General features: G+C 37.3%; 1 protein-coding gene across 4 annotated transcripts in view; it reads left to right on the forward strand.

The window, feature by feature from the left end:
• Positions 1 to 25,391, forward strand: part of dnmt3aa (DNA (cytosine-5-)-methyltransferase 3 alpha a) — a 55,559-nt gene that overhangs the window by 18,870 nt on the left and 11,298 nt on the right. For 3 of the 4 annotated variants that reach the window (XM_056269355.1, XM_056269354.1, XM_056269357.1), the window contains 9 exons: positions 3,637 to 3,865; positions 4,144 to 4,187; positions 5,637 to 5,786; positions 18,939 to 19,172; positions 20,692 to 20,850; positions 20,928 to 21,035; positions 21,216 to 21,372; positions 23,616 to 23,765; positions 23,848 to 23,892. In XM_056269355.1, the coding sequence (XP_056125330.1) occupies positions 3,637 to 3,865; positions 4,144 to 4,187; positions 5,637 to 5,786; positions 18,939 to 19,172; positions 20,692 to 20,850; positions 20,928 to 21,035; positions 21,216 to 21,372; positions 23,616 to 23,765; positions 23,848 to 23,892 (1,276 nt within the window). The remainder of the gene's footprint in view (positions 1 to 3,636; positions 3,866 to 4,143; positions 4,188 to 5,636; positions 5,787 to 18,938; positions 19,173 to 20,691; positions 20,851 to 20,927; positions 21,036 to 21,215; positions 21,373 to 23,615; positions 23,766 to 23,847; positions 23,893 to 25,391) is intronic. The other variant, XM_056269356.1, reaches the window with a different exon arrangement.

Below are 25,391 nucleotides of genomic sequence, written 5' to 3' on the forward strand. Positions count from 1 at the left end.
CTGTTACTGTAAATTGTATGTTTATCTCTGTAAAGCTGCTTTGAAACAATCTCCATTTTTAAAAGCGCTATATAAATGAAGATGACTTGACTTGAGCAAACAGTTTGTGATTAGGCTACTACAAATGATGGACGTGAAAGAGACTGTGAACGCATTGAATAGAGTGCAATTTCGTAATAAAAAACCTATCTGGCATTCATGATTTATCAGCATTATATCAAATATTGAATCTTCAATTTGTCTTTCATTTCTACAGATTTCTTGTGTTTTCAGTTTTGTTTGTTTTTTGTTTTCTTTAGTCGGCTCTTTATTGATAATTGGCCATAGCATGAAAGTAATTATCAGCTTAACCATATCGACTAGAATATTTATATCTGTGCATCCCTAAAAACATTGTGTTGTTTTTTTGTGTGCGTTAGAGTGAAAGCTAAGCATCATCAAGTGTCCAGTATGTCAGCCTTCACTAGTGTTAACAAGTCCAGAGTGAGCAGAGCCGCAATCTAGACAAAACAAGACGTTTTTATTTGTTTCAGATGTTTTGGCCACTAAATATTCTCAAAATGTGTTGCTCTCAAATGTGAGAAATTCTCACAGGTGATATTTACGTGTTAGTGGTTTCATCTTTTACATTATGCAGGTACTATTCTATACCATGTAAACACACATTTATCATATATCTATGGACTGGTTGTGCTTTATCGTTAGTAACAAGTTCGAAAGTGCGAGAAAAAAGGCTACAAGATTTACTGCAGACGTCTAGTAAAATCATCACAGTCGTGTCTTCATCTAAACGAACACAAGTCCTGTGGGAATTGGAGCGTTTATTCAGTAGATGAATGTTGAACACACTCCTTCGCCTCAGGCCTCACCTTCCGCTCTAATGTACAGTCGCTCCGCTGAACGATTTGATCCATTTCATCTCCTTGATCTTGCAACATCCATGTAGTTTCTGTTGTGGAATATGTTTGGATTTTGAACCTTCACACAAATACTCAAGCGAAACCAATGCTTTTGAATGAATGCCGTTTGTGTTTCGACACATTTTGGATGCATGAGATTGAGCTCGTGTGGCTAGACGCATGTGTATTCACATACTTCAGAGTATATTTCTTCGTTTGAAGAGAACGAGTGAAGAAAGTGTGTGTGTGTGCTTGTGTTTGAAGCACCTGCGGGCCCTTTGAGGTTTATAGAGTTTCTCACCTGTTGATTAAAGACATCAGCAGCTGTCAAAGAGTGTCGCCAATCACTCTAGTTAAACCACTAATGTGTGTGTGACTGCACTGATTCAGATGTGTACTCGAGTGTGTTCGGCATCTATTAACTCACAGACAGCAGTAAAACTCACACCAGCCCTCGTCATACTGAACCAAAGAGACTTTTATTGTTCATCATAAAGTTAGCAGACAGCGTCACGCTGTAGGACGTCAAACATTTGATTGATTTCATGCTTGTTTTTAACATTGATGGATGATAATGTCAATGTGAAATCAAATATTTTCTTAATGCATAATTATTTTGAAGAAATTATCTTTGACGTCATTTATCAAAATATGTTAATTTACTCCAACTCTGAAACGATATCATTAAAACATTAAGTCAAGTTAGGTTTTAAGTGATGCAGCCTTTTGAAAATGTTGCTAATTGTTAATGCTGTAAATGTAATGTGAGTTAACAATAATGCGGTTGAGATTACAGAAATGATAGATAAATTAACAACATTAAATAAATTCCTGATGGATAAAATAATGTGTTGTCTCAACGAAAGTCCTGTTCACCTTAGACATCGCGCCGAAATTTTAAGTGCACGTATTATGCCATTTTAAAGGTTCTTGGTTTGGTTTTGGAGGTTTCCTGCAATTGTTTTACATGCATCCTAGGTCAAAAAACACTTTCATTTTCTCATAAAATACATTGCACATCACCTCATTTCTCAAAGAGTCTGAAAACGGTCCGTTCAAAGATAAATGCTGCTATTCATTTGCCTTCTTATACTGCGCCCTCAAATTATGTACTGTTTTTGTGAAGAAAAAGTAGTGTTTAGCAGAGGAGTCATAATTGCGTCTTTAACGGACAGCTCTGTCGCTTAGTTACGTGCATCCTGTCACTGCTTAAATTGCCCAGTCAATCATCTTGTCACAGTTAAAATCCTTCACGTCCAATTTAATTTAATTTCACACCGTTTCTGAGAGAAATGTAGTGGCATATTGATCTGCCAGTCGTGGGTCTTTCATGCAGAGACTCTCCTCATGGGTTTGCTGAATGATGCATTTAAAAGTTAATGACCAAACGTATCATTACAAAAGTTCACAATGCTGTTGCAGATTCAATATAATGTGGATAACACTCAATAAATGTCTTTTCGTCAGGTTAGATACTGATTATTAACCACTCAACCCCCTTTATCTAAACATGTCTACTTAACCGTCGGACTCGTACATCCGCCATGTTTGTAGTTTTTACACCTTTCCCCCGTGTTTGTAGTTCTAATTGAATCCTCGTCCAGCGTGCAATGGGTTATGGGCAATATTAGCCGTTAGAGTGTCCACGGACCTTCGGAGTATATTTTGAATACTCATTTCAACATACTATTTCAGCTCTGTATCTTCCTCAGCACTTGACACATAGTGATACGAATACTGTCTTCGGTTTTTCCGTATCAATTCCAGAGCGAGTCTTCATCCTTTTGAATTGCACTGCTGAAAACATGTCGACACACGAATCAAACTTTTACAGTCTCCGCTACAATTACAGTGTTTGAGGGTCACAGTAGACCCTGGGCAGCCAATCAAGACCATAGGCTGGCATCATGCAAATGTCTTACGGAGGCATGTAACAGGAAGTGAGACTGAAATTACTGACGACTCATTTCAGCATTTCAGAATCGGATCTTTCTTTTAGGAGGCAATAACTTTGATCTTTACATTCACAAACAGCTATATTACACACGGCATGAAAGGTAATATTCAAAAAAGCATAATGGGGCACTTTCATGTTTTTATAAAGAGGTAAAGGCTTATAAAGCATTTGCAATACATATTTAATATGCAATACACTGTAAGCTGTGATCTTAAGCTGATCCATGACACCATTAGCACTAATGTGCTAGCTGCTGTGTCACTGCGCCTCGGTGTGTTTTATGCCGTCTGTGTCCATGCAGATTTACATTATCTAAAGCAAGAAAAGAGAAATATCACAAGCAATTTATGTATGACACACGTCAAGCCAACAGTACTCAAAATGCCATGTTTCAAGACTAATCTAAAGATGTATAGAAGCTATAAGAGATGTCAAAATTGAACATTTTCAGTAATTTCATTTATAGAAGCGGTTCCGAGACTCTTTTTTTCATCCAAACCCCTTAGACAAAATATTTACTTGAAGCCCCCCTGAGATTTTAATAATAATAATTATTTATATCAATAAATATATTACCGTTGTGAATTACAATTGTTCTGTGAAGCACCTCGATTTATTGGAAAGACGGTTTAGCCAAGTAATATTTATCCTACTAGATATTACCTGATAATAAAAATCAGGGACAGTCCCATGGCACATGCATCTCATCCAGTACTGACATTTCAGTCTGCGCATCGAGTCATTTAATTGATTTGCTCCCTCATTGCTCTCTCCTGATAGGTGGATAGTTGTGGGCGTGTAATAGAGGGTGTGGCCTGTATAAAGCAGGCGGGGTGTAACGGTGAAGCAGACAGTCGGGTTTCTGTGAAAAACCTGGAGCGGGACGACTCCTCCCCTGACTCCACCCACAGGAACAGCACAGACACGCCCCCCGGAGCAGACGAAGACTCCGCCCCTTCCACTCCACGGAAGAAACGAGGACGACGGAAACTTGAGCACCCGGAGCGACGTGAGTCACCCGTCTCTTGTTCAGTCAGTCTGATCGATTTCAAATGTCCTTTCCTTCCGAAATGTGTCAGAAAATACACTTTATAATGCGATAAAATCGATATTGCGACGTAACTGATTCTGACGGTTGCTATATCGCCCCCTTGAGTACAGCCACATTAATGCAGGACCGCATCAGTGCGCCAGCCAAGCATATGTGTCTGTTTCTGCCATTACAGGGGTCTGTGTTTTTCTTTTAGTGTTGTTTTCCTTTAAATGACCTCAGTGTTTGTCTTTCAGACGTGGGGGAGGACGACACCAGCAGCGACACCAGCAGGGCAGAGGTGAGGAGACTCAATATACAACAAAACAGTCAAATAAGGAACATAATACAATTTGAGAATCACATTTTCTCATTTAATGACTATATAATTATAAATACAAATTTTAACTATTATTATACTGTTATATTTCATTGTAAAATAAAAATATGTACGTATTTAGGCAGAAAATGAATACAGTTATCTACAGTTGTACAATTTTTTTGCTTTCAAACCATCAAGCTTTTATTTTGGCGGAAAACCGCAGGAAGCCTTAAAGCTACTCTTTTGTTGATGATGATTTTAATGCGCTTTCTCGTTACAAGTTTGGTAAGATGGTTGGCAAACCCAAACCCAAATTCTGCCAACCGAGACACTGAATACACCGGATGAGCATGAGCTGCTTGTGTGTAAAAGAACACAGTGCTTCGCTTCACTTTAAAACACACAGCGCATATATACAGTATATATTTGATAATCACTGCGATTTCATTTTTATTTCGATTAATTGTGCAGCCCCAGGACTACATAGAATCCATTAGATTTGCTTGGAAAACTTGTTAAACTTAAACTAACTGGTTATCTGGACCCAGTCGGGTGGTTCAGACAGGTCTAGTTAATACATCACAGATTGATTGATTGATTAATCCACTCTTGCTCGACATAGATCACCGGAAATAGACGACATGTTCACCAAGAGCATGAGAATGGGCCGATGGAGCGTTCCAGGCTGTTTATGTGAGAGACATTAATGTGTAAAGCCGTAACTTGGCCCGAATAACGGCTGTAAAGTGGTAACACGCCACTGAAATGTGTTTACAGGCTGTTGAACATACGTTACGGGTGTTTTATTAGGGCTGTGTACAGACAGCAATTCACAAATGTACACAGAGGGAAAAAAAACGCCTACACAATGCAAATCAAGGCTTTGCAAAAGTCACTTTCTTATGCATCAAATGAGTTTTATTAGCTTATCAGTGTCACCAGACACATCTAACGCTCATGAAAGCTGGAGCTATTTGAGTCTGTCATTCACAAAAATTCACAATGTGTGCATTTCCAGAAAACTAGGTTTAAGAGAGTTGTGTTTGTCTTGGGTTAATATTCAGTAATTTTATTGATTTTCCTGCACTGACACTATCGGATGAGAACAAAACTTAAACTGAACTGAGCTGCTTGATGACACCATTGACTTAAATAGAGCTGGTTTATAGCTGAATCGAATTTGTTTCATAATTGATGAAATTTGCATTGAACTTTTTAAAATAATTTTGATGAACTATGGTTATTGAACTGAACCGAATCAACACTGAACTGACTCGAGCTGAATAACGACACTATTCTCCTTTTTATAGAGCTGCTTTACAGTAGAATTTGAAGTTTTGCTTTTTTCCTGTTTATTACCGTGAAGTTGCTTTGAAACAATCTGTATTGTGTAAAGCGCTATATAAATAAAGGTGACTTGACTTGTAGAGCGAAGGGGGCCGTCTGAGGGGCCGGCGGGGCGGGGACATCAGTCTGAGGAGACGACCCGTACAGAGAGAGACCTTCCAGGCCGGAGATCCCTTTCACATCAGCCGCAGGGAGAAAGAGGAGTTGCTCGCTTTCTTGAGGAAAGAGAAGGTGAGAGAGACAATGGCTGCATCCGAAATAGCAAACTTCCCTACTATATAGCAGGTGATAAACAGTATGTGACAAAAGAAGTATGTCCGAATTCACAATACTCATAAAAGAGTAGGCGAAAAGTACCCAGGTGACCTACTACTTCTTCTGGCGAGATTCTGATGTGTTGATATGATGGACACTTTACTATCCCATGAGGCCACAGGAGAGGATTTGTGAATGGCAGTGAAGTGACGCTAGTAGGTCACATGATAAGGAAAACATGGCGAATGTAGTACGTCAGGCTTACATTCACACTATATAGAACATGCTGTTTTAGTTATTGCTTAGTCAAAATAAGTACTTACTCTAGAGATGCAAGTTCGGACGCAACCAATCAGACTGATTTTAAAGAAGTGTCAGTACAGTACAGTAATGAACATCATTCATGGTGTAAACATCATTTACTGATAAATAAGATTGACTTGTGTATTGCTTATACTGTTAAACTGTACCTTACTCAAGTAAATGATTTTATCGTGGTAGTTAGTAATGTATGAGTAGTGAGTAAATGCATTTTATAGATCTTATGGTGGGAGTTTCATCTGACAGTGCATACGTTTATTTTTCTTTTTTTTGACCTTGTAATTAATCAAAATATCATAACTCGATCTTCCAGTTAAATGACAGACGTCTCTCTGGTGACGTATGCAGGACTCCTCTAATCATTTAGTCCGCATAAACCCGCTCCTTTCTTACCATCCACTGCATTTTCTTTCTTCTTCGATAATCTGTTTCACTCGAGTGTACGTCACAATACGGAAGAAAAGATCTGTTACTACTTGCATTATATTGTGACTTTAATGTAGTGTGTTTTTTGCCCACGGTTTTGTGCACAAGCAACATGTCAAAAATGGACATTATTCCACAAATGCAGTCGAACTTAAAGGGATATTTCACCCTAAAATTAAAATGAAGTCATCATTTCCTTTCTATTATGGACCACGAAAGACATAAAAATGTCCCGCTCGCTCTCGTCCATATAGTCCATCAAGCTTTTTAGAAAAACACAAAAGTATCAGAGAATGGTCCCATGCGACACACGTGCCGTTTATTCCAAGTGTTCTGGGGGTATACGATAGGGTTTGGTGAAAAACAAATCGAAATTGAATGTATTTTTTAACAAAATTCTTGACCTCGGCCGACATGCTCGTTCATGAGACTCTATTAGCGCCGCAGTTCACTCCGACTCGTCCAGAACAAGCACAAAATGTAAAAAATCAAGATTAACAAAAACACGACATGAAATACGACGCCTAGAAATCCCAACAAACTATCCGAGTCAAATATCCCCGGACCGGAACTACGTTTGTCTGATCAGTTGACACAGATGTAAACGTGAAAACGTCTTCTTGTGAGGACGAACACAACAGATATATTCACCTCTCAGAGAAGAAGGTACATGGTGTATATTCCATGTTGCTAATTCTAATTCTAATTCTTTTGTGGTCCGTAAAAGAAAGAAGGCCATACAACATCAAAACAGCACTAGGGGTGAATAAATGATGACTTATTTTAGAGTGAACTATCCCTTTAACTTGTATTGAACACGGAACATTCCTTTAGAGACAAAGAGGGAAAGTTTTGAATCGCTGCTGTTGAGGGTTGAGATGATTTGAGTTAAAGATGTATGGAAAACTCACATCCTTACACCTAAGGTGCCGAATGATACAAATGAGTGTGTTTATGAGAAATGGAAAACAATTTAGTAAATTGTTGAGAGGTACAGATCTGAAACTCTTGAGTTGAATGCATACTGTTCTGTTGTGTGTGTGTGTGTGTGTGTGTGTGTGTGTGTGTGTGTTTTGTCCAGTGAAGTGAGTGGAAAGTGAACATCAGTGGAAAGTCAGTTGGGTTGGGTTCGCTAAAACACTGTCTACTTGCCTCACTGTGTGTGTGTGTGTGTGTGAGCGAGTGTTTGTAGTAGTAGAGTGCTCGGCCACATTGTGAGGCCCTGTTTCCTGTAGAGGTGTGTGCTGTGTAAGTGTGTCGAACAGGCACTCAAACCAGCTCTGAAGTGTCTGTGTTAATGATATATATTTTATTCCTGTGGCGTTTTATTAGTTCCACCATTTACTTCCCATTCAAATAAGTCTCAAACATGTAAGTAGTATGTTTGATATCGTTTTTTGCATTCTGACAGGAATGGTTTATATATTTACATATTTATTCAAACATACTTATCAGTTATCTCACTAACAAAGTGTAGTCTTGACCAACCACAGTTCGCTTTGTAGCTTTTTACACTAACGTTCAAAAGTTTGGGGTGAGTAAGATTTTCTTTTTTTAAAGAAATTAATTCTTTTATTCAGCAAGGATGCATTACATTGATCAAAAGTGACAGTAAAGATGTTTATTTCAAATAAATGCTGAACTTTCTATTTATCAAAAATCCTGAATTTTTTTTATCACCGTTTCCACTAAAATATTAAGCAGCACAACTGTTTTAGCACAATAATATGACATGTTATTATAAATCAATATATTAGAATAATTTGTGACACTGAAGACTGGAGTAATGATGCTGAAAATTCAGCTTTGCATCACAGCAATAAATTACATTTCAATATATTCAAATAGAAAACAGATTCTAATTTGTAATCATATTTTTACCATTTATTTTGCAAATAAATGCAACCTTTTTCATTCTAGTTCTAGTACCTAGTTTATTTGCTACTAAGTGCCTCAGAGAAATAAACCTGGCAATCTTTGGCAAATCCAGCAACTAGTTCTTCCTCAAAAGCGCTCGTTTTATCTTCACTTTGTAAACACGGCTTTGTCTCCTGTCAGACTGATGAAAACCGGTGCACCTTGACTCCTTGCATAAAAGCCAGCCAATCAGATTTTTGTGTTCAATATGCATCAAACAGACTCTGGGTGGCCCTTTAGTACGCCGTAAGACTGAAACTAGTCTAACCTATCTATATGACAATAATTCTGCTCTCTAAGTTTTTGTATTCAGGATTTCACTCCACAGAAAGCTCCTCCGATTTACTTTGAATCATAAATATACACCCTTGTGTGAAATATTTCGGCTAATATAATCATGTTTTCAGCTACCAATTAGAGCATAGTGCTCTTAGCTCTGTTTTAACCATGTTATACGTACCTGGTAATGTTAGTTATAATGCTCCAAACAACCCTAGGAACTAGATAACAAAGATTGTCTGAATGAGTGTTTTGTGTCATGAAGTATTAAAGTGTTTATCCGTGTCCTCGGCTCACCCATCGAGGGCTGTTTCTCTTGGGTCGGGGAGACTCCACCCACTGCAGCCTCTGGATCTCATCAAACTCTGGCGCAGCTTCAACAAGACCTGATTACAAACATGTGTGTGTTTTAGAGAATCGCACATGGTGTGTGAAGCGGTTTAGTTTATGTAGACACTATAAAGAATAATGTAATTACTTGCAATAGTGTTTTTCATTTGTTTTCTTAAAGAGTTTCCTTTCTCTGTGTGTGTGTGTGTGTGTTTGTCTCTTTCTTTAACAAGGGTCATAAATCGTGGCTTAATTGAACCTTCCCGCCTTTCTCAGTATCAATGACAGTCGAAACGTAAAATTCCTTGCAGCAAAGGAATCACACACTATCAAATCTAAACCTGCACAAACACTCGCTCTCTTTTCTCTCTTTTTGTCTGGTCTGCGCTCCGCTCTCGTTCAGGTTTTGTGACGGACGCCCTCCCGGCCGATATTTGCAAACCCTCTGTGACCAATCAGCATGGAGTCACGTGACCCACGATTCCCAAACAAAGACATTGTGTGTGTGTGTGTGTGTGTGTGTGTGTCTCCCCCCCTTTTCTGTTTTAAAAGTGTCTTTTTGCCTGCGTACACACTACACACATGAACACACACACACAGCTACCTGAGAGGGACTGACGATCAGACACAGCAGTGTGTGGGTACGTGTGCACTGTGTGGAAAAGACATTACCCACTGATGTGGGTGTGTGTTTAGCAGAGGATGAAGGTAGAAAAAGCTGGCATGGCTGTTTGTGTGTGTGTGTGTGTGTGTGTGTGTGTGTGTGTGTGTGTGTGTGTGTGTGTGTGTGTGTGTGTGCGCATGCGTGTCGCTTTAACCAAACAAAAGTACTGTAGCTCTTGGTTTCATAAAGACATGCAGTGCATACTGTGCACTAGATACTATATACAGCAAATTAGTGATCAATATTTTAAGCTGGTGTATGCTAAATAGTGACCTCATGGCTTTTGTTCATGGAACTACATAGTTATTTAGCATTTTTAATGTAATTTTGTTTTAAAAACTCTTGTTCTGAAAGTGCGATCAAATATGTTAAAAATCACAGTTAAGTTTCAAGTCAGTCAAGAAAAGGAATACCAAGTCATGCATTGCATTGCGGGACATAGTGTAGTAACCATACTTTGGCAAATGTAGTAGGTTATTTGTGTTATTCCATGCAACAACAAAAAAGCACTCTGCATACTTAAGTGGTAGTATGCTTTTGTGAACATAGAGTAAAAGATTAGCCATTAGAGTGAGATATAGATCTGTCTATGCTGGATGCTTTTTTTTCTTGCTTTTTTTAAACTCTTCCATATCTTTGAGTCACAGACTGATGCGTTTTCTTGCTTTTTTTTTAATGGCATTGATGGCCACTTTGTACTGAAAGGAATTTCACTAAATTCTTACACCATTATGCGACAGCAGGGTTCCTCTAACGGCGGTAAATTCAGGGGGTTCGTGAGTTGATGAAAAGCTAATAATTAAATCATAAAAATTAAATATAGATAGAAAGATATATATAGATATAAACTGTATATATTAAAGCAATAAGCCCCGCTCCGCGTCGTGCCTAACAACGCCTCTTAGCTGTTCTAAATTCACTGTAAAACACGGCTTCAAGGGGCTTATTGCTTTTATAAAACAGTTACATATCTATGTATTCATATCTATTTTATTCATAAAATAAACACCAGCAACAAAAAATATAACGTTATTATAACACATTTATTCCTCCGCCAAGCAATGTAGTTCCAAAGAGGTTGCCAAGCAACACATGCAGCAACAAAGCATCACAAACGGCAGTTGCGCAGTAACACTAATGTAATGCGCGGTCACAGGTGTGTGTTTGTGGAGTAATTTACAACGGCTTGTTGTTAAAGGGTTAGTTCACCCAAAAATGAAAATTCTGTCAGTAATTACTCCAACCCCGTAAGACTTTCGTTCATCTTCGTAACACAAATTAGGATATTTTTGATTAAATCTGAGAGCTGGATCACTCCTCCATAGACTTCTATTGTAATTGAAACTTTCCGGCCCAGAAAGTTAGTAAAAACATCGTTAAAATAGTCCAAGTGACTACAGTGGCTCAATCTTAAGTTTATCAAGCGACTATTATTTTTTGAATAATTTTTTTGATTATCAAGCGACGAGAATACTTTTTGTGCGCAAAAAGTCCCCCCCTCCCCCCCCCCCCAAAAAAAAAATTTTTTGTTGTTTTTTTTAACAAAAAAAAATATTAATTTCCTTCTCTGTGGGCCTGAGTGAGTTCACGTAGTGTAACAGCGCAGCCTTATGTGTTGTACGTCACACGCATCACACACATGACCAGGGTCGGCCAATAGTAAGCCTACATTCTGACGTACAACACAGAAACTTAAGGTTGAGCCACTGTAGTCACTTGGACTATTACAATCTCGGGGGACTTCAAGTAAATATTATAATTCAAAGTGGTTTGGCTGCCATAAAACGTTTGAGAATCCCTGGGAAAAAGCAACAAATTATACACCACTGATGTTTTGTCAGTTACTGGGTGTGTATTTCTGTCACGTTGCACTGGGCGGGCTGCCCAGTGAAGCACTTCAAAAACCTTTTAAACTGCATTAATTTGGACTTCAACATGTTGCTTGAAGTCCATTGTGTGGAGAAAAATCCTGAAATGTTTTCCTCAAAAATCTTAAATTTCTTTTCCACTGAAGAAAGAAAGACATGAACATCTTGGATGGCATTGGGGTGAGTAAATTATCAGGAAATTTTCATTTTGAGGTGAACTAATCCTTTAAATTACCTCAGAGATCACCTAACTACTGCAAACCGGAAATGCTTAGACCTGTTTTCCGGTTCGAACGTTGGGCGCTCCGCATAACCCCCATTGTATTAATTAATTATATTAGTTATATTCCATTTATACAGTGAAGAGTATTCAAGTGTAACCATTAGGTTACATACTCTCACCGTTAGCCCACAACTGCCCCTAAATCCACCAAGGGACACAGGCTAGCATATTTTTCCAATTGTTTATAATGGAAGCGCCGCGTTTTTAAAAAGCCAGCAGCGTGAAGAGGCACTGAGTGTCTATTACACACTAAATGCTTGCTGTTTTTTCCCGGTTTCCAAGAGTTGAAGAATGTTCAACTTTGGGTAAAACGCTTTTGGCTCATCACTGTCACTTTTTACCCAGCCATCCAATCACAGTGCAGGAGGGGCGGGACAAATACAACACGACCAACCGCCACATTCTGCTTGCACAACAGATGACAACAAGAAGCATAATAACTGAACAAAATCATTTAAACAAGAGCCAGAGCAAATACTTTACATTGTATTGACATTTTATATAGAAACAAAACAAATTCCTATCTGTGAAATGAGATACTAGTAACAGTTCCACTTCAGCTGGCTGAAAACACTTTGGTGGACACATGGCCTAAAGAAAGAGAGAGTGATTGGGGATAACAAATATAAAATGTTGGCAATACAAGAATTATATTTGTTAACACTGTCAACACAGTAAAAACTGTAGAAAAATAGGCTAAATTAAATACGACATCTATCACTCAAAATTATAAGCCAGAAATAGTTGGCTCACTAGCTATACTGATAAATAAAATAAAATAAATTAATATCCTGCTCCCATTCAAAGTATACCGGTGTTATTCACAAATATTTCACAATATCACTGTTTTAACTGTATTTTTGATCAAATAAATGCAGTCTTGGTGAGCAGAAGAGTAAAAAATTACAAAATATTGCCAATCCCAAACTGTGTTTGATAAAGTGTCTAAATGCTTTACCAACAGGAGTGACGTTTGTATAGAAATGAGCCTGAGAGACTTCAGGGTCACGGTGAGGTTGGGGTCAGAGGTCGTCCACGCCTGGGTCACGATCATAAAGCTCTCAGCCCTTGAAACTTGTCGTAAAGCCAAGGGTCGTCACAGAGTCCGAGGGGTCAGAGGGCGTGTTCAGGTCATAGTGGGAGACGTTCACATGCTTTTCATGAGAAGCTTGCTGAAGATTTCTACTTGTAGGCACAAAGAAAGACTTGCCATTTATAGAGTGCCAGTAAAGTGTTTTTAGGAAGCTTGCGTACTGTGGGCTGCAGCAGGAAATTAGGTAATCTGTTAAGACCGCATTTCCCAGGGTGCACTGGGCCGTTTGCCAGGGACTGCTGGGTAACCACCAACACAACCACTATAACGTCATGGAGACACGACTGGAAGAGGACAGGCAATCTGCCTCAGATAGTAGCTCTCTTCCAGAACCTGGTGATCTGCCTACTTAGGGAGTATTTTAAGGCATCAAAGGTGCGTTCGATTGGAATAAAGGCTGGTCCCAAAGGTAGGCGGCAATGTTATGCTGCCTTCTGACAATTTGGCCAAATTCTAATGCAGCATCCAGTAGCGGAGATAGCATGGGTGCTTGGGTGCGGCCGCCCCAGGGCCCCGTGCCAATTAGGGGCCCCTCAAAAGCCGCCGATCTTGCGTCACTGGACAGGAATGGGGCCCTCGCCAGAAGTGATGCCGGTAACTTTTTTCAGTAACGAGTAATAACGCGTTACTATTTCCAAACCAGTAATCACATTAAAATTACTGATCCAAATTACTGTGCGTTACTATTTTTTGTAATTTTCTTTAGTAGAAATTATGGCTGATATGCGATATGAAACCGAAATGTGAGTGAGAAGGCAGAATCGCGACACACTCCAACTCCCAGCGTTATCCTTCCCGTCCAGATCCAATGCTACCACATCTTTAAATTACTATTAGTAGGCTATTGTTTGAAGTTAACATTATAAAATATGTAGACCTACACTACACCACAAAACTAGTTGAGGATAATTTCTTTAAAATTGGGCAATTCCAGCGTTATGGACGTGACATTTGGTAAAAAACTGGAAATGTAAATTCTCAGAAAATGCATTTAATACCAATATATTGAAACGTCTGTCCAGACTCCAGACATTAGAAAAATATCAGTCTACACATGCGTTTTATATTTAATATGAGGGAAATACACGGACGTGATACAAAAAAACTTTAACTTTTAGGTGGCAAAAGTACAAAAAGTAATACCCACCGGATGAAGAAGGGCTGGCTCTCCACAGAACAAAATATTCCTTTTGTCTTATTTTTCGTGTTCGCATTTATGAGGGAAAAACAATGTTACGAGACAGTTCCACGTTACGGACGTGAGCGCTCTGAAAGTGGCACTGAAAGACTGCTTTAAAACTTTCCCAGAGACATCAAACATAAAGTATAAAGCCATTCATTAAGGCGAATTTCGTTTTGTATTAATTGTACCTTCATTTTAATCAATGTTTCATCAACCAATTGCCTGGATTTAATAAATAAGAAGTAAATATAGCAGACAATAGATAATCACGACACGGAGGTGCCGGCGCGTGAACTGGAGCTCGTCTTGTGAGTCATAAATGAACCGAAACACAGAGTAGGCCTACTTGCCTCACACACATGAGAAATATATCTATAGAAAGCTCGAAATGTGTACTTTTACAGAACAATTCAAAACGAAAGAAAACAGACTGTTCTCTGAAAAGAACGAGATAGCCTTTGTGTTTTATTTAACATATAAGCTTACTTGGCTCAACAAGTGACACATTATTACATATGCATTCATCAGATATTTTCCTTTTTTCTTTACGGTTTTAATTTTAAAATGACTTGGTAGCAGAGGGCCCCATGATGAAGCTCCGCCCCCACTGTACTGAGAGTCTAGCTCCACCCCTGTCAGCATCGCATATATTTATCACGAGTTAAGCGATCCCAGAATGCATTGCTCTGTGAAAAACTCGAATAAAAAAAAAGGTTATTTTACCCAATATTTGTGTTTGTGCATCATAATTATGTGTCATGTTTCCAGCATGCTAACATCAAACTCTCTTGTAACAGAGACATGAGGAGGAGACAGAACAATCGCATAAAAATGAAAGAGAGAAATCATAATCCTCATGACGGCTGTAGCAATCGTTAAAAGAGCAAATCGTCTTCTTGATAAAGATGTCACCTGTTTTGTTTAGTGTACCAAAACTTCCAGCTATTGTTTTTAAGGTGAATGATTTGTGACAGAGAAGTAAAATATTTATAATCTGATTTGAATACACTACAAAAAACTGTTTCTTCTGCTCACCAAACCTGCGTTTATTTGATCAAAAATACAGTGAACATTGTGAAATATTACGATTTGAAAGAACTGTTTTCAATTTGAATATGTAGTAAACTGATTTATTGCTGTGATCAAAGCTGAATTTTCAGCATCATTACTCCAGTCTTTTTAGTGTCACATGATCCTTCAGAAATCCTTCTAATATGATGATTTGATCCTCAAGAAATGTTTCTTCCTATTATCAATATTCTCTGATAAATTTTTTGCAACATTATAAATGTTATTTTTTTCATCTGTGATCAATTTAATGCATTCTTTGCAGAATAAAAGTATTCTATTTCTTTCCAAAAAAAAAAAGCAAGGCCGCTCACTAGGGTTTGACCTAGTGTGTGTGTGTGTGTGTGTGTGTGTGTTCATGTTCTTGAACTTGAATTTGTAAAGCTAATTATAATTCTGTAATCAGCAGCACTTCCAGACTACACACACATCTCACAAGAGAGTACCGATGAGAACAACATCACACACTTTTGCATATGTGAGGATTATTTATTTTTCTGATTAGATCGCCAAACTATATGCATGATGTTTAAAGCTTTCTTTCACGCTGAGCACCTGAGATGGATGTTTATACCAGGTTCATCTTCTGCTTCCATCCCTCACGAGGAAAAAACTGTTGGACTCCACTTTCTGTAGAGTTAATGTGTCTCCATTGACCCGTCAAACAGGCCTGTCCTTCTGTATTTAGTGTCTCTGTCTCTGTGCGATTAGCTGCTCTGTGGTTGGCCGTTTAGCGGGGTTAAAGGTCAAATGAGGCGCTTATGACCTTCCTGCAAAAGTTCACACCAGAGGAACCAACAGCTGCTCAAAGGAATCAAAGTTTCACTCTCACATACAGTAGTTACAAAAGAAGCCTAAGCATCGAGAACGAAACTGCGAAAAGTTCTGCGAGGTTTTGTCAGGGTGCTCAAACGGACGGAGCAATGTTTTGAATAGACTGTTCAGGGAAACTTACATATAAATGGTTTACTTAAAGTAATTTATTCGGGATAGGAGAAAGTAATTTAACATCTAATTTAGGCCTAAAAAAGTACTTTTCTGTAAACCCCCTCCCAAAACCTTAGGGTTTCCAGAAATATTTGTCAAAATTTGTCCAAGCCTACTAAAATCTTAATTTCTCAGGCTCTATAGCAGATAAAAACATGGAGTAAAAAGCCGACACCGCTCAAAATGATGCAGACGCGTTTGCCGGGCTTAATGGTGACTACGCACAGATGCGCGATCCGGTCTTAAAGGTAAACACACACAGATGTGTGATCCGGTTTTAATGGGTTAACAATGAAAAATGGCTAGTGGGAACCGTTATTGATCTCATTTGTAATTTTCCTTTCCTGAGTCAGTGGTGCTGGATCTGTAATGTTGTTTTCGACGTCACGGGAATCTTGTTGACATCCTCAGGAAGATTAGAGTCCGTGTGCCTCCTTCCAAACCCAGTTTCTAATATGCCTGAAAGGATCTATATCACATTTGTAATCATGCTGATATTTTGAGAATAAATGGCACTCTTTGTGTGAAATTATTATTAGTGTGAAAATGTGAGTTATTTTTCCCTCATCTTGAATATTGAGGGCTTTTTTAAATGCATTTTAATAGACTATATCACGCAGTGAAAGCATGCACTCTGTAAAGTCCGGCTTGATTGGTCCAAATTCGGCATCCAATCAGCGGTAGAAGGTTACTCTGCGTATTACTTGCCTTTCCTTTCACGCAACACAACAAGATTAAATGCAATATATTTTCTCATGTATTATCTCGTTATTATCTGACTCCATAAATGAAAAGGTTTTAATGATATCCGTGCATCATTAAACGTTAGCGAAGGTTTGTTTATTCTTTAAACTCTGATTATATTTTATCCGCTCGATCAGGAAACTATATCACTTCGAGTTCCTCACCAGGTCTCCGGCACAATCTCGTCAGTTTCCGATTATCAAAACAGAGGTAATTGGCTGAATGTCTGGGATTTGCCGTAATTCACACGTACAAAATCGAAGACATATACACAGCCCCCTTGAATGCCACCTCAGGAACTTATTCAATAATTTACTTTAGTAGCGTGCACTTATCTAAAGTAACATTAAATTAGAACAGAGGTATTTAGACGTACCCAAATCTAGATCAAACAGCATTAGCTGATTCTAGACGGAAACTACCCGTCTCCTCATTCAAGTACACTTGAATCTGATATCAGATATTAGTCGTCACTAAACTCTGACGCAAACTTGTGGAAATATACGAATCCGATAATCTACTCGGGGAAAAACAATTCTCAGAGTCGGTTAGAATAAAATCAAACGTTTACAATTTATTGATCAGGTAATGATGTAATCATTTCAAATCCAATTCAGAGGATAAAATCATCAGTTAAGCATATCAATTCAGAAATCACAGAATTTGTAGAAATTGTTACCTGTCAACAAAATTACACACAGCGGTTGTGTGGGCAGTCAACCTACAGACTCCCCGAACATTTCTGCTGCTTTTCCTTATAAACCCAGATAATTCAATTGTTACCAAATGGTGATGTCTGTCATTATAATTAGATCTTGGTTGTTTATTCAGGGGCTCACACTGTGAGGTCTGCCTGATTTTACATACAGGAGGTAGTCTGAATGAGGCTATTATGGGACACATCACTTTTCTCACATTTCATAACTTCTTTTAGCCTTTCATCATAGTTGGGGGAATGAGACCATGTCACCAGGCGCATTGTGATACATCAAAAGACACCAAACATGAGTAGTTACATTTTTGTACACACATAACATTGCATAAGGTTTCAGTGTATTTCAGGTGAGGAGGAGGGGGATGTGGGGAAGACAGTGTGGGTGAAGTGTGAACTGCACTGCGTGCTGCTTCTCCAAAGTTCCTGTTACATATGCAAGAGGGAGTTACATATTCAAGGGATAGTTCAAGTGTTAATTCCCCGGAGGGCCTTTTGTCACATTGAGGGGTCGATCAGACATACCGGCACCAGCCTTACAACTCTAAATGCGCTAGCACAACTAGTCTTTTGTAAAGGATCATGTGACACTGAAGACTGGAGGAATGATGCTGAAAATTCAGCTTTGATCACAGGAATAAATTACATTTTTAAAATATATTAAAAGAGAAAATATTCCACAATATTACTGTTTTTACTGTATTTTTAATAATGCAGCCTTGGTGAGCAGAAGACTACTTTAAAAAACATTACATTTGACTGACCGAAACTTTTGAATGGCAGTGTAACTCGACATGGTTTTGCAATAAAAGACTATAGAAACAAAGATTATGAAGATGCATATTTACTCAGAATCATCATGCATGTGAATTGAAGTGTAAATGAAGCGGTTCTAGGAACTGTCTAAACGGTTGGATTTCTACAGTCCATGTAAACAAGCATTTATTTCCAGGATGCCAGTGATTCTGGAGTCTGATACACACAGAGAGACATCTTGTCTCCTGTTAGCTGAGAGTTTGTCCTCACATGACAGTAAAAACCTGTAGGCTACATTTCCACAGTGATTTCAAATCAATATTTACCGAAACACACACACACACACACATACAATCTAGTGTGTTGCCTGGCTGGCAAAAGAAGTTTACATAAAAACGTGTCTGCTTTTCATTTGCAAGCAATATGAGTAAAAATCCTTTGTTTCTGTATTTCAGCTTGTTTTGACCGCATGTGTTTGTTGTTTCCGTGTCTTTAAGGAGGAGAAGACCCACCCGGTGACCACCATGAGTGACACGATGGACGACCAATCAACAGTGAGTTCTCAGAAGGAGGAGGAGGAGCCAGTCATCAACCTCCCATCCACACCCACACCTCAGCAGCAGCACACTGACCCCGCCTCCCCAACGGTTGCCATGACGCCTGAGCCGCCTCCTGTCGCCTGCGGCAACAAGGTGATGGCGAGATCCTCAGAGATGGATCTGGAGTACGAGGTGAATATCTGTGCTGAACCATCACTCTTAATAATAAGAGTCACTCTTCATTGGTAGTTTACAGACTGGTGTTGACTGACTTTAAAAAAACAATTAAAGGTTTTTCGTTCACTTTTAACGCAAATGTTTTACATGCATTTATCAGGATAATTTTTGCATCTCAAGTTTTGGTTAAAATTATGCTATTAATATAATTTATGTTGTTTCTACGTTCATTTGAGAATTTATTGTGATTGATATGAATAAACAAACAGTACAATATTATTATTACAGATTATATATTATTTTCTTTAATATTTAGTATTATTGCAAAATATTTCTTAATTAATAATATTTTTATTTAATAGTAATCCTAATAAAATAAAGAGTCATATTTATAGTCATATTGAATGGGTCAAAAACACTGGGATTGTGGCTTATGAAAAAGTTGCCATTAAACAAATATTATTTAAAGTATACTTCATTTATGTTGATTCTGCATTTGTTTGAGGACTTAATGCTTATTATGATTGAAGCAATATTATTATTACATATTATTTTTTCCTTTATTTCATATTTTTATTTAATAATATTAGTTTATTATTATTTATTTTTTATCATTATAATTAATAATTACTACTACAACTATTATTATATAAGTTATACATATCAATATAAATAAATTAGCACTAATTATTATTACAGATCATATCTTATTTTCTTTAATATTTAGTATTATTGCAAATTATTAAAATTAAACTAGTAAAACTGAAACTAGTAAAAAAAATTATTTAATAGTAATCACAATAAAAATAGTATTTATTATTATTTTATAGTCATATTGAATGGGTCAAAAACAGTGGGAATGTGGCTTATGAAAAAGTTGCAAATATTACTTAAAATATACTTTAAAATAAAACTATATTTGTTTGAGGACTTAATGCTTAAATATATTTATTATGATTTGTATAAATTAACAAAAAGTACAATAGTATTATTACAGAATAATTTTTTATTTAATAATAATAATCACAAGAAAATCATATTTATTATCATTTCATACTTATACTTGAATGGGTCAAAAGCATTGGGAATGTTACTTATGAAATATTCCCATTAAAATGTGCTTCATTAATTCTATATTACATTACATTAATTTGTGGATTCAATCCCTAAATATATTTATTGTGATTATAAATTCAAATGTATATAAATTCAAATTGTATCATTAATTGGATAACAATATTAAATAATATATTATTAATTTTATGATACATTTTAAAACTGATCATATTAAAAACAAATTATTAGTAAATTAATATTAAATAAAACAATATTGCAATTCATCACAGAAAACTGTATAAATAATTACTGGAATAAATTGCAAACCTCACGTGAAATAAAACAGCTCACATAAAATTTAGTTTGACCTCCTGATTTTGATGATTAGCATTTTTGAAGGTTTTTTCAGCGACCATTTGTTGTTGAGTTATACATGACCTTTGGTATGTGAGGTTAAGCTGAAGCTGATGTTTCTCAGGACGGCCGTGGCTTCGGGATCGGAGAGCTCATCTGGGGAAAGTTACGGGGATTCTCCTGGTGGCCCGGCCGGATCGTGTCGTGGTGGATGACGAGTCGCAGTCGGGCCGCTGAAGGAACCCGCTGGGTCATGTGGTTTGGGGATGGTAAATTCTCAGTGGTGAGTCAGTCGCCCAATCAGGATCCTTCATGAGTGCTGATAACAGACATTACAGTGAACATCCCTCCCTCTCTCAGGTGTGTGTGGAAAAGCTGTTGCCCTTGAGTACGTTTTGCACATCTTATCATCAGCCCACCTACAACAAACAGCCCATGTACAGAAAAGCCATCTATGAAGTTTTACAGGCAAGCCATTCAGAAACAAACATGATATTTCTCCATCATGTGTGTTATTGCCCTGGTTTACTTACTGATAATGTCTTTGACTAAACTATATCTTACACATGTAGTTTTCATGGGTGTAAATAGGCGTATAGACCAGCATGTGTGTGTTTTCTCATGCTGTTTGTGTGTGGATCTGGACAGACGGCGAGTACGCGTGCAGGTAAACCGTTCCCTGCGTGTGTGTCCACGGACGACTCGGACTCGGGGAAGAGTGTAGAGCTGATGACTCGGCAGATGATTGAATGGGCCAGTGCTGGGTTCCTCCCCTCCGGTGCCAAAGGCCTGGAGCCGCCACCTGGTACCAGCTGATTTCACTTATTTATAGTTTATTATTTATTAGTGGTGGGGGAAAAAATCGATTCTGTTCAGTATCGTGATATTTTGCACACGCAATTATATCCATACAATAGCGCAAAGTATTGCAATGTTTAATTATAAAATGATCTGTTTTACTTTCGGGTTTTCTCCATTGGTTTTCTCGGAGCTTACTCTTGATAATTTACATTTACAAGTTATTCTTATTTATATGATTATTCTCAGATTTATGTTACTCTATTATGTCTGCTTTATGATACTCGTCTATTGTGTTTAAATAATGTGACATTTGAAGTGAGTTGAGCGGTCTTATTTTCCGAATTTTTTGTAATGCCTTTGAATAATATATGGGGGACATGAATCGCAATATATTGCAGAATCGAATCACAATATTTGGTGTATCGCAATATGTTAAGAATCGCAATAATATTGAATCGTGGCCCAAATATCGCAATACAATTGAATTGTCATTTTTGCCAATTCCCACCCCTTTTATTACTACCACAAGTATTATTATATAAGTTATACATATCAATATAATGTAATTTATTATAATCTTTATTTTGATTTTTTTTAATTAATGGCATTTATTTAATTTTTATAAAGGTATTATTGTTTTTTATTATTTATTACATTTTATTTAGGGCTGTCAATAGATAAAAAAAAATGTATTGCAATTAATCACGCTGGAGTTAAGCATACACCATTTATCTTTATCTTTAAACTAATCTAATCTAACTGTGTGATATAAATGACATTAATCACGCAATTCTACATGCTTCAGTCATTTATTTGATTAAATTATTTTAACGCGTTAAGGATTTTAAATTAAAAGCATGCGTTAACAGTCCTAATTTTATTGTATTTATTGTATATGTTTTATTTTCATAATATTAATGATATTTATTTTATTTTGATTAAACTATTATTGTTTTTTTGTAGGGATGGGACGGTATGAAAATTTAATATCACGATTATAGTGACCAAAGTTATCACGATTATCAATATTATCACGGTTTTGTTAAAATGAGATGGAAATGTTCAAAAAGAACTGATGCTCACCCTGAAAACATTTGAAAATCAACAAACAAAAAATACAATTAGCAGGCTAGCAGCTATATGCACTTTTTTAAGCATCAACATTATATTAACATTAACATGGAGCCCTGAGAGTGAGAGGTATAAGTTTTCCTAGTGCAGGTTTTAATGAACCCGTCATTAAACCCTATCATTAATAATGATAATAACACTTATGGATGTGTGTATGACTGAATATTATTATTATTATTAATAAATAATAAATCGCTTTCTCTCTCTCACACACACTCACACGCACGCACGCACACACACTTTAAATGAACAAAATATATTGGTTGGGTCAGGGTGACTAAACTACTGGAATACTTATAATGACTGTTGTAAATAGCAAAGCACTACACAGCGCACATCCATGTCTCGGATCACCGTGGACGCAATCTCTGGTTTCATTCAAATGTGTATGTCTTGCGTCTCAGTTTTGATTGTATTGAAAATTAAATCAGAGTAATTTAGTATTAATACTACTACAATATTGTTGTAGTGATCACATTTACTTTACGATTGATTTGGACACTGTAACTTGTATAATGGATTTATAAACCGGCAAGATTTAAAAACATTAAGTTAATCACAATTCAATATTTCATGTCCCTGAAATTATTTCTGTGGTTAAAAACACGGTTTTTATGATAATTAAATTTTAAACGATAATACTAACCGCCAGGACATTTTATCGTGGTTTATCGTGAAACCGGTAATCGTCCCATCCCTATTTTTTTGTCATATTATTTATTATGTTTTATTTTAATTAATGATATTTATTTTATTTAGATTTATTATTGTGTTTTTGTCATATTACTGATGTTTATTTTATTTTAATTAAATTATTTTATTATTTATTATATTTTGTTATATATATATATATATATATTTTTTTTTTTATGTAAAAAAATATTACTTCAATTTTATTTACATTTTATTTTGATTAATTAAATGTATCATTTATTGTATTGCTCAAAGAATATTTTTGATAGCTCTTCTGAATTACCAGGGACTTATTATCAGTACAAACATCTGAGAAGCAAAACACTTTTAATTTCTATCTTATAGAAACAATTGAGATATTAGAGACATTGCATTTCTGTGTGTAATCGTGTGTATGTGTGTGTGTGTGTGTGTGTGCTCTAGCGGAGCGGAACCCTTACACTGAGGTGTATCCAGAGATGTGGGTGGAGCCTGAGGCTGCTGCGTACACAGCTCCGCCCCCTGCCAAGAAACCCAGGAAGAACAGTGTTGAGAAACCCAAAATCAAAGAGATTATAGATGAAGGAACCCGAGGTATCACAAACACACACATGTGCCAAAGCAAACTGTCTTCACATTTCATAGCGATTGTTAACGCATGTTTTGTTTTCCTCAGAGAGACTCGTGTATGAAGTCAGGCAGAAGTGTCGCAATATCGAAGGTGAGTGTGACCTTTGACCCCTGGACGTTTGCTCTTTTTAAACAAAACTGACCTGAAACATAACATCCAGTTTAGTGACACTGTTTAGCATAGATTTGGGCATCATCAATACTTTGCTTCTACATCAAAATAATTTTCCCTGCTAGAAGTACGTACTTATGCATATTCATGAGTATGTTGTAAACCACCAGTATTAGGACATTAGAACTGCATTTTGACTCCACGAACCTCCTTTCGGGAATACACAAGGGCTAGTGGTCAATATTTTTAAACAAGTTGTTGTGTGCACATCCCACCTTCTGGCAAACGTTGCCTTTTTTATTAAAATATGGGAGTAAGTAGCAGTGTTGCGGACATTATAATCTTTTCAATTCTAGTGGTCAATATTACCATTACAAGTATATGCATGAGTGTGTGAATATATCGAGGGCTTGGAACCAGAGGGGCGTAAGTGGCATTTTGGGCGAAAATGAGTTCTATATATCAAATTAAAGGTCTTGATGAGCTCTATCTAGTTGTGCCAAAAAGACCTATCTGAGATCAAACTGTATTGAATAAAGCAACAAAACAATACAGACCTAACACAAAAGTGTAAGTAATGTTTGGAGCCAGAAGGGCGTAAGTCCACTTACGCCCTTCTGGCTCTGAAAAATACATGTAGGACCCACATTTTTGTTCAGAGCCAGAAGGGCGTAAGTGTAGTTGGTGCCCTAAAACTGCATTCAAAATGGCTGACACAACTGCAGACATGGAACTGTCTGAGGCAGAAACGATTTTGATGAATATTATGAAACAAACTGATGAATCCTACACTCACCTAAAGGATTATTAGGAACACCTGTTCAATTTCTCATTAATGCAATTATCTAATCAACCAATTACATGGCAGTTGCTTCAATGCATTTAGGGGTGTGGTCCTGGTCAAGACAATCTCCTGAACTCCAAACTGAATGTCAGAATGGGAAAGAAAGGCGATTTAAGCAATTTTGAGCGTGGCATGGTTGTTGGTGCCAGACGGGCCGGTCTGAGTATTTCACAATCTGCTCAGTTACTGGGATTTTCACGCACAACCATTTCTAGGGTTAACAAAGAATGGTGTGAAAAGGGAAAAACATCCAGTATGCGGCAGTCCTGTGGGCGAAAATGCCTTGTTGATGCTAGAGGTCAGAGGAGAATGGGCCGACTGATTCAAGCTGATAGAAGAGCAACTTTGACTGAAATAACCACTTGTTACAACCGAGGTATGCAGCAAAGCATTTGTGAAGCCACAACACGCACAACCTTGAGGCGGATGGGCTACAACAGCAGAAGACCCCACCGGGTACCACTCATCTCCACTACAAATAGGAAAAAGAGGCTACAATTTGCAAGATCTCACCAAAATTGGACAGTTGAAGACTGGAAAAATGTTGCCTGGTCTGATGAGTCTCGATTTCTGTTGAGACATTCAGATGGTAGAGTCAGAATTTGGCGTAAACAGAATGAGAACATGGATCCAT

This window comes from Rhinichthys klamathensis, unplaced genomic scaffold (assembly GCF_029890125.1).
Source record: "Rhinichthys klamathensis goyatoka isolate OS25496 unplaced genomic scaffold, OSU_Roscu_1.1 h1tg000281l_1, whole genome shotgun sequence".
Taxonomy (NCBI): Eukaryota; Metazoa; Chordata; class Actinopteri; order Cypriniformes; family Leuciscidae; genus Rhinichthys; species Rhinichthys klamathensis.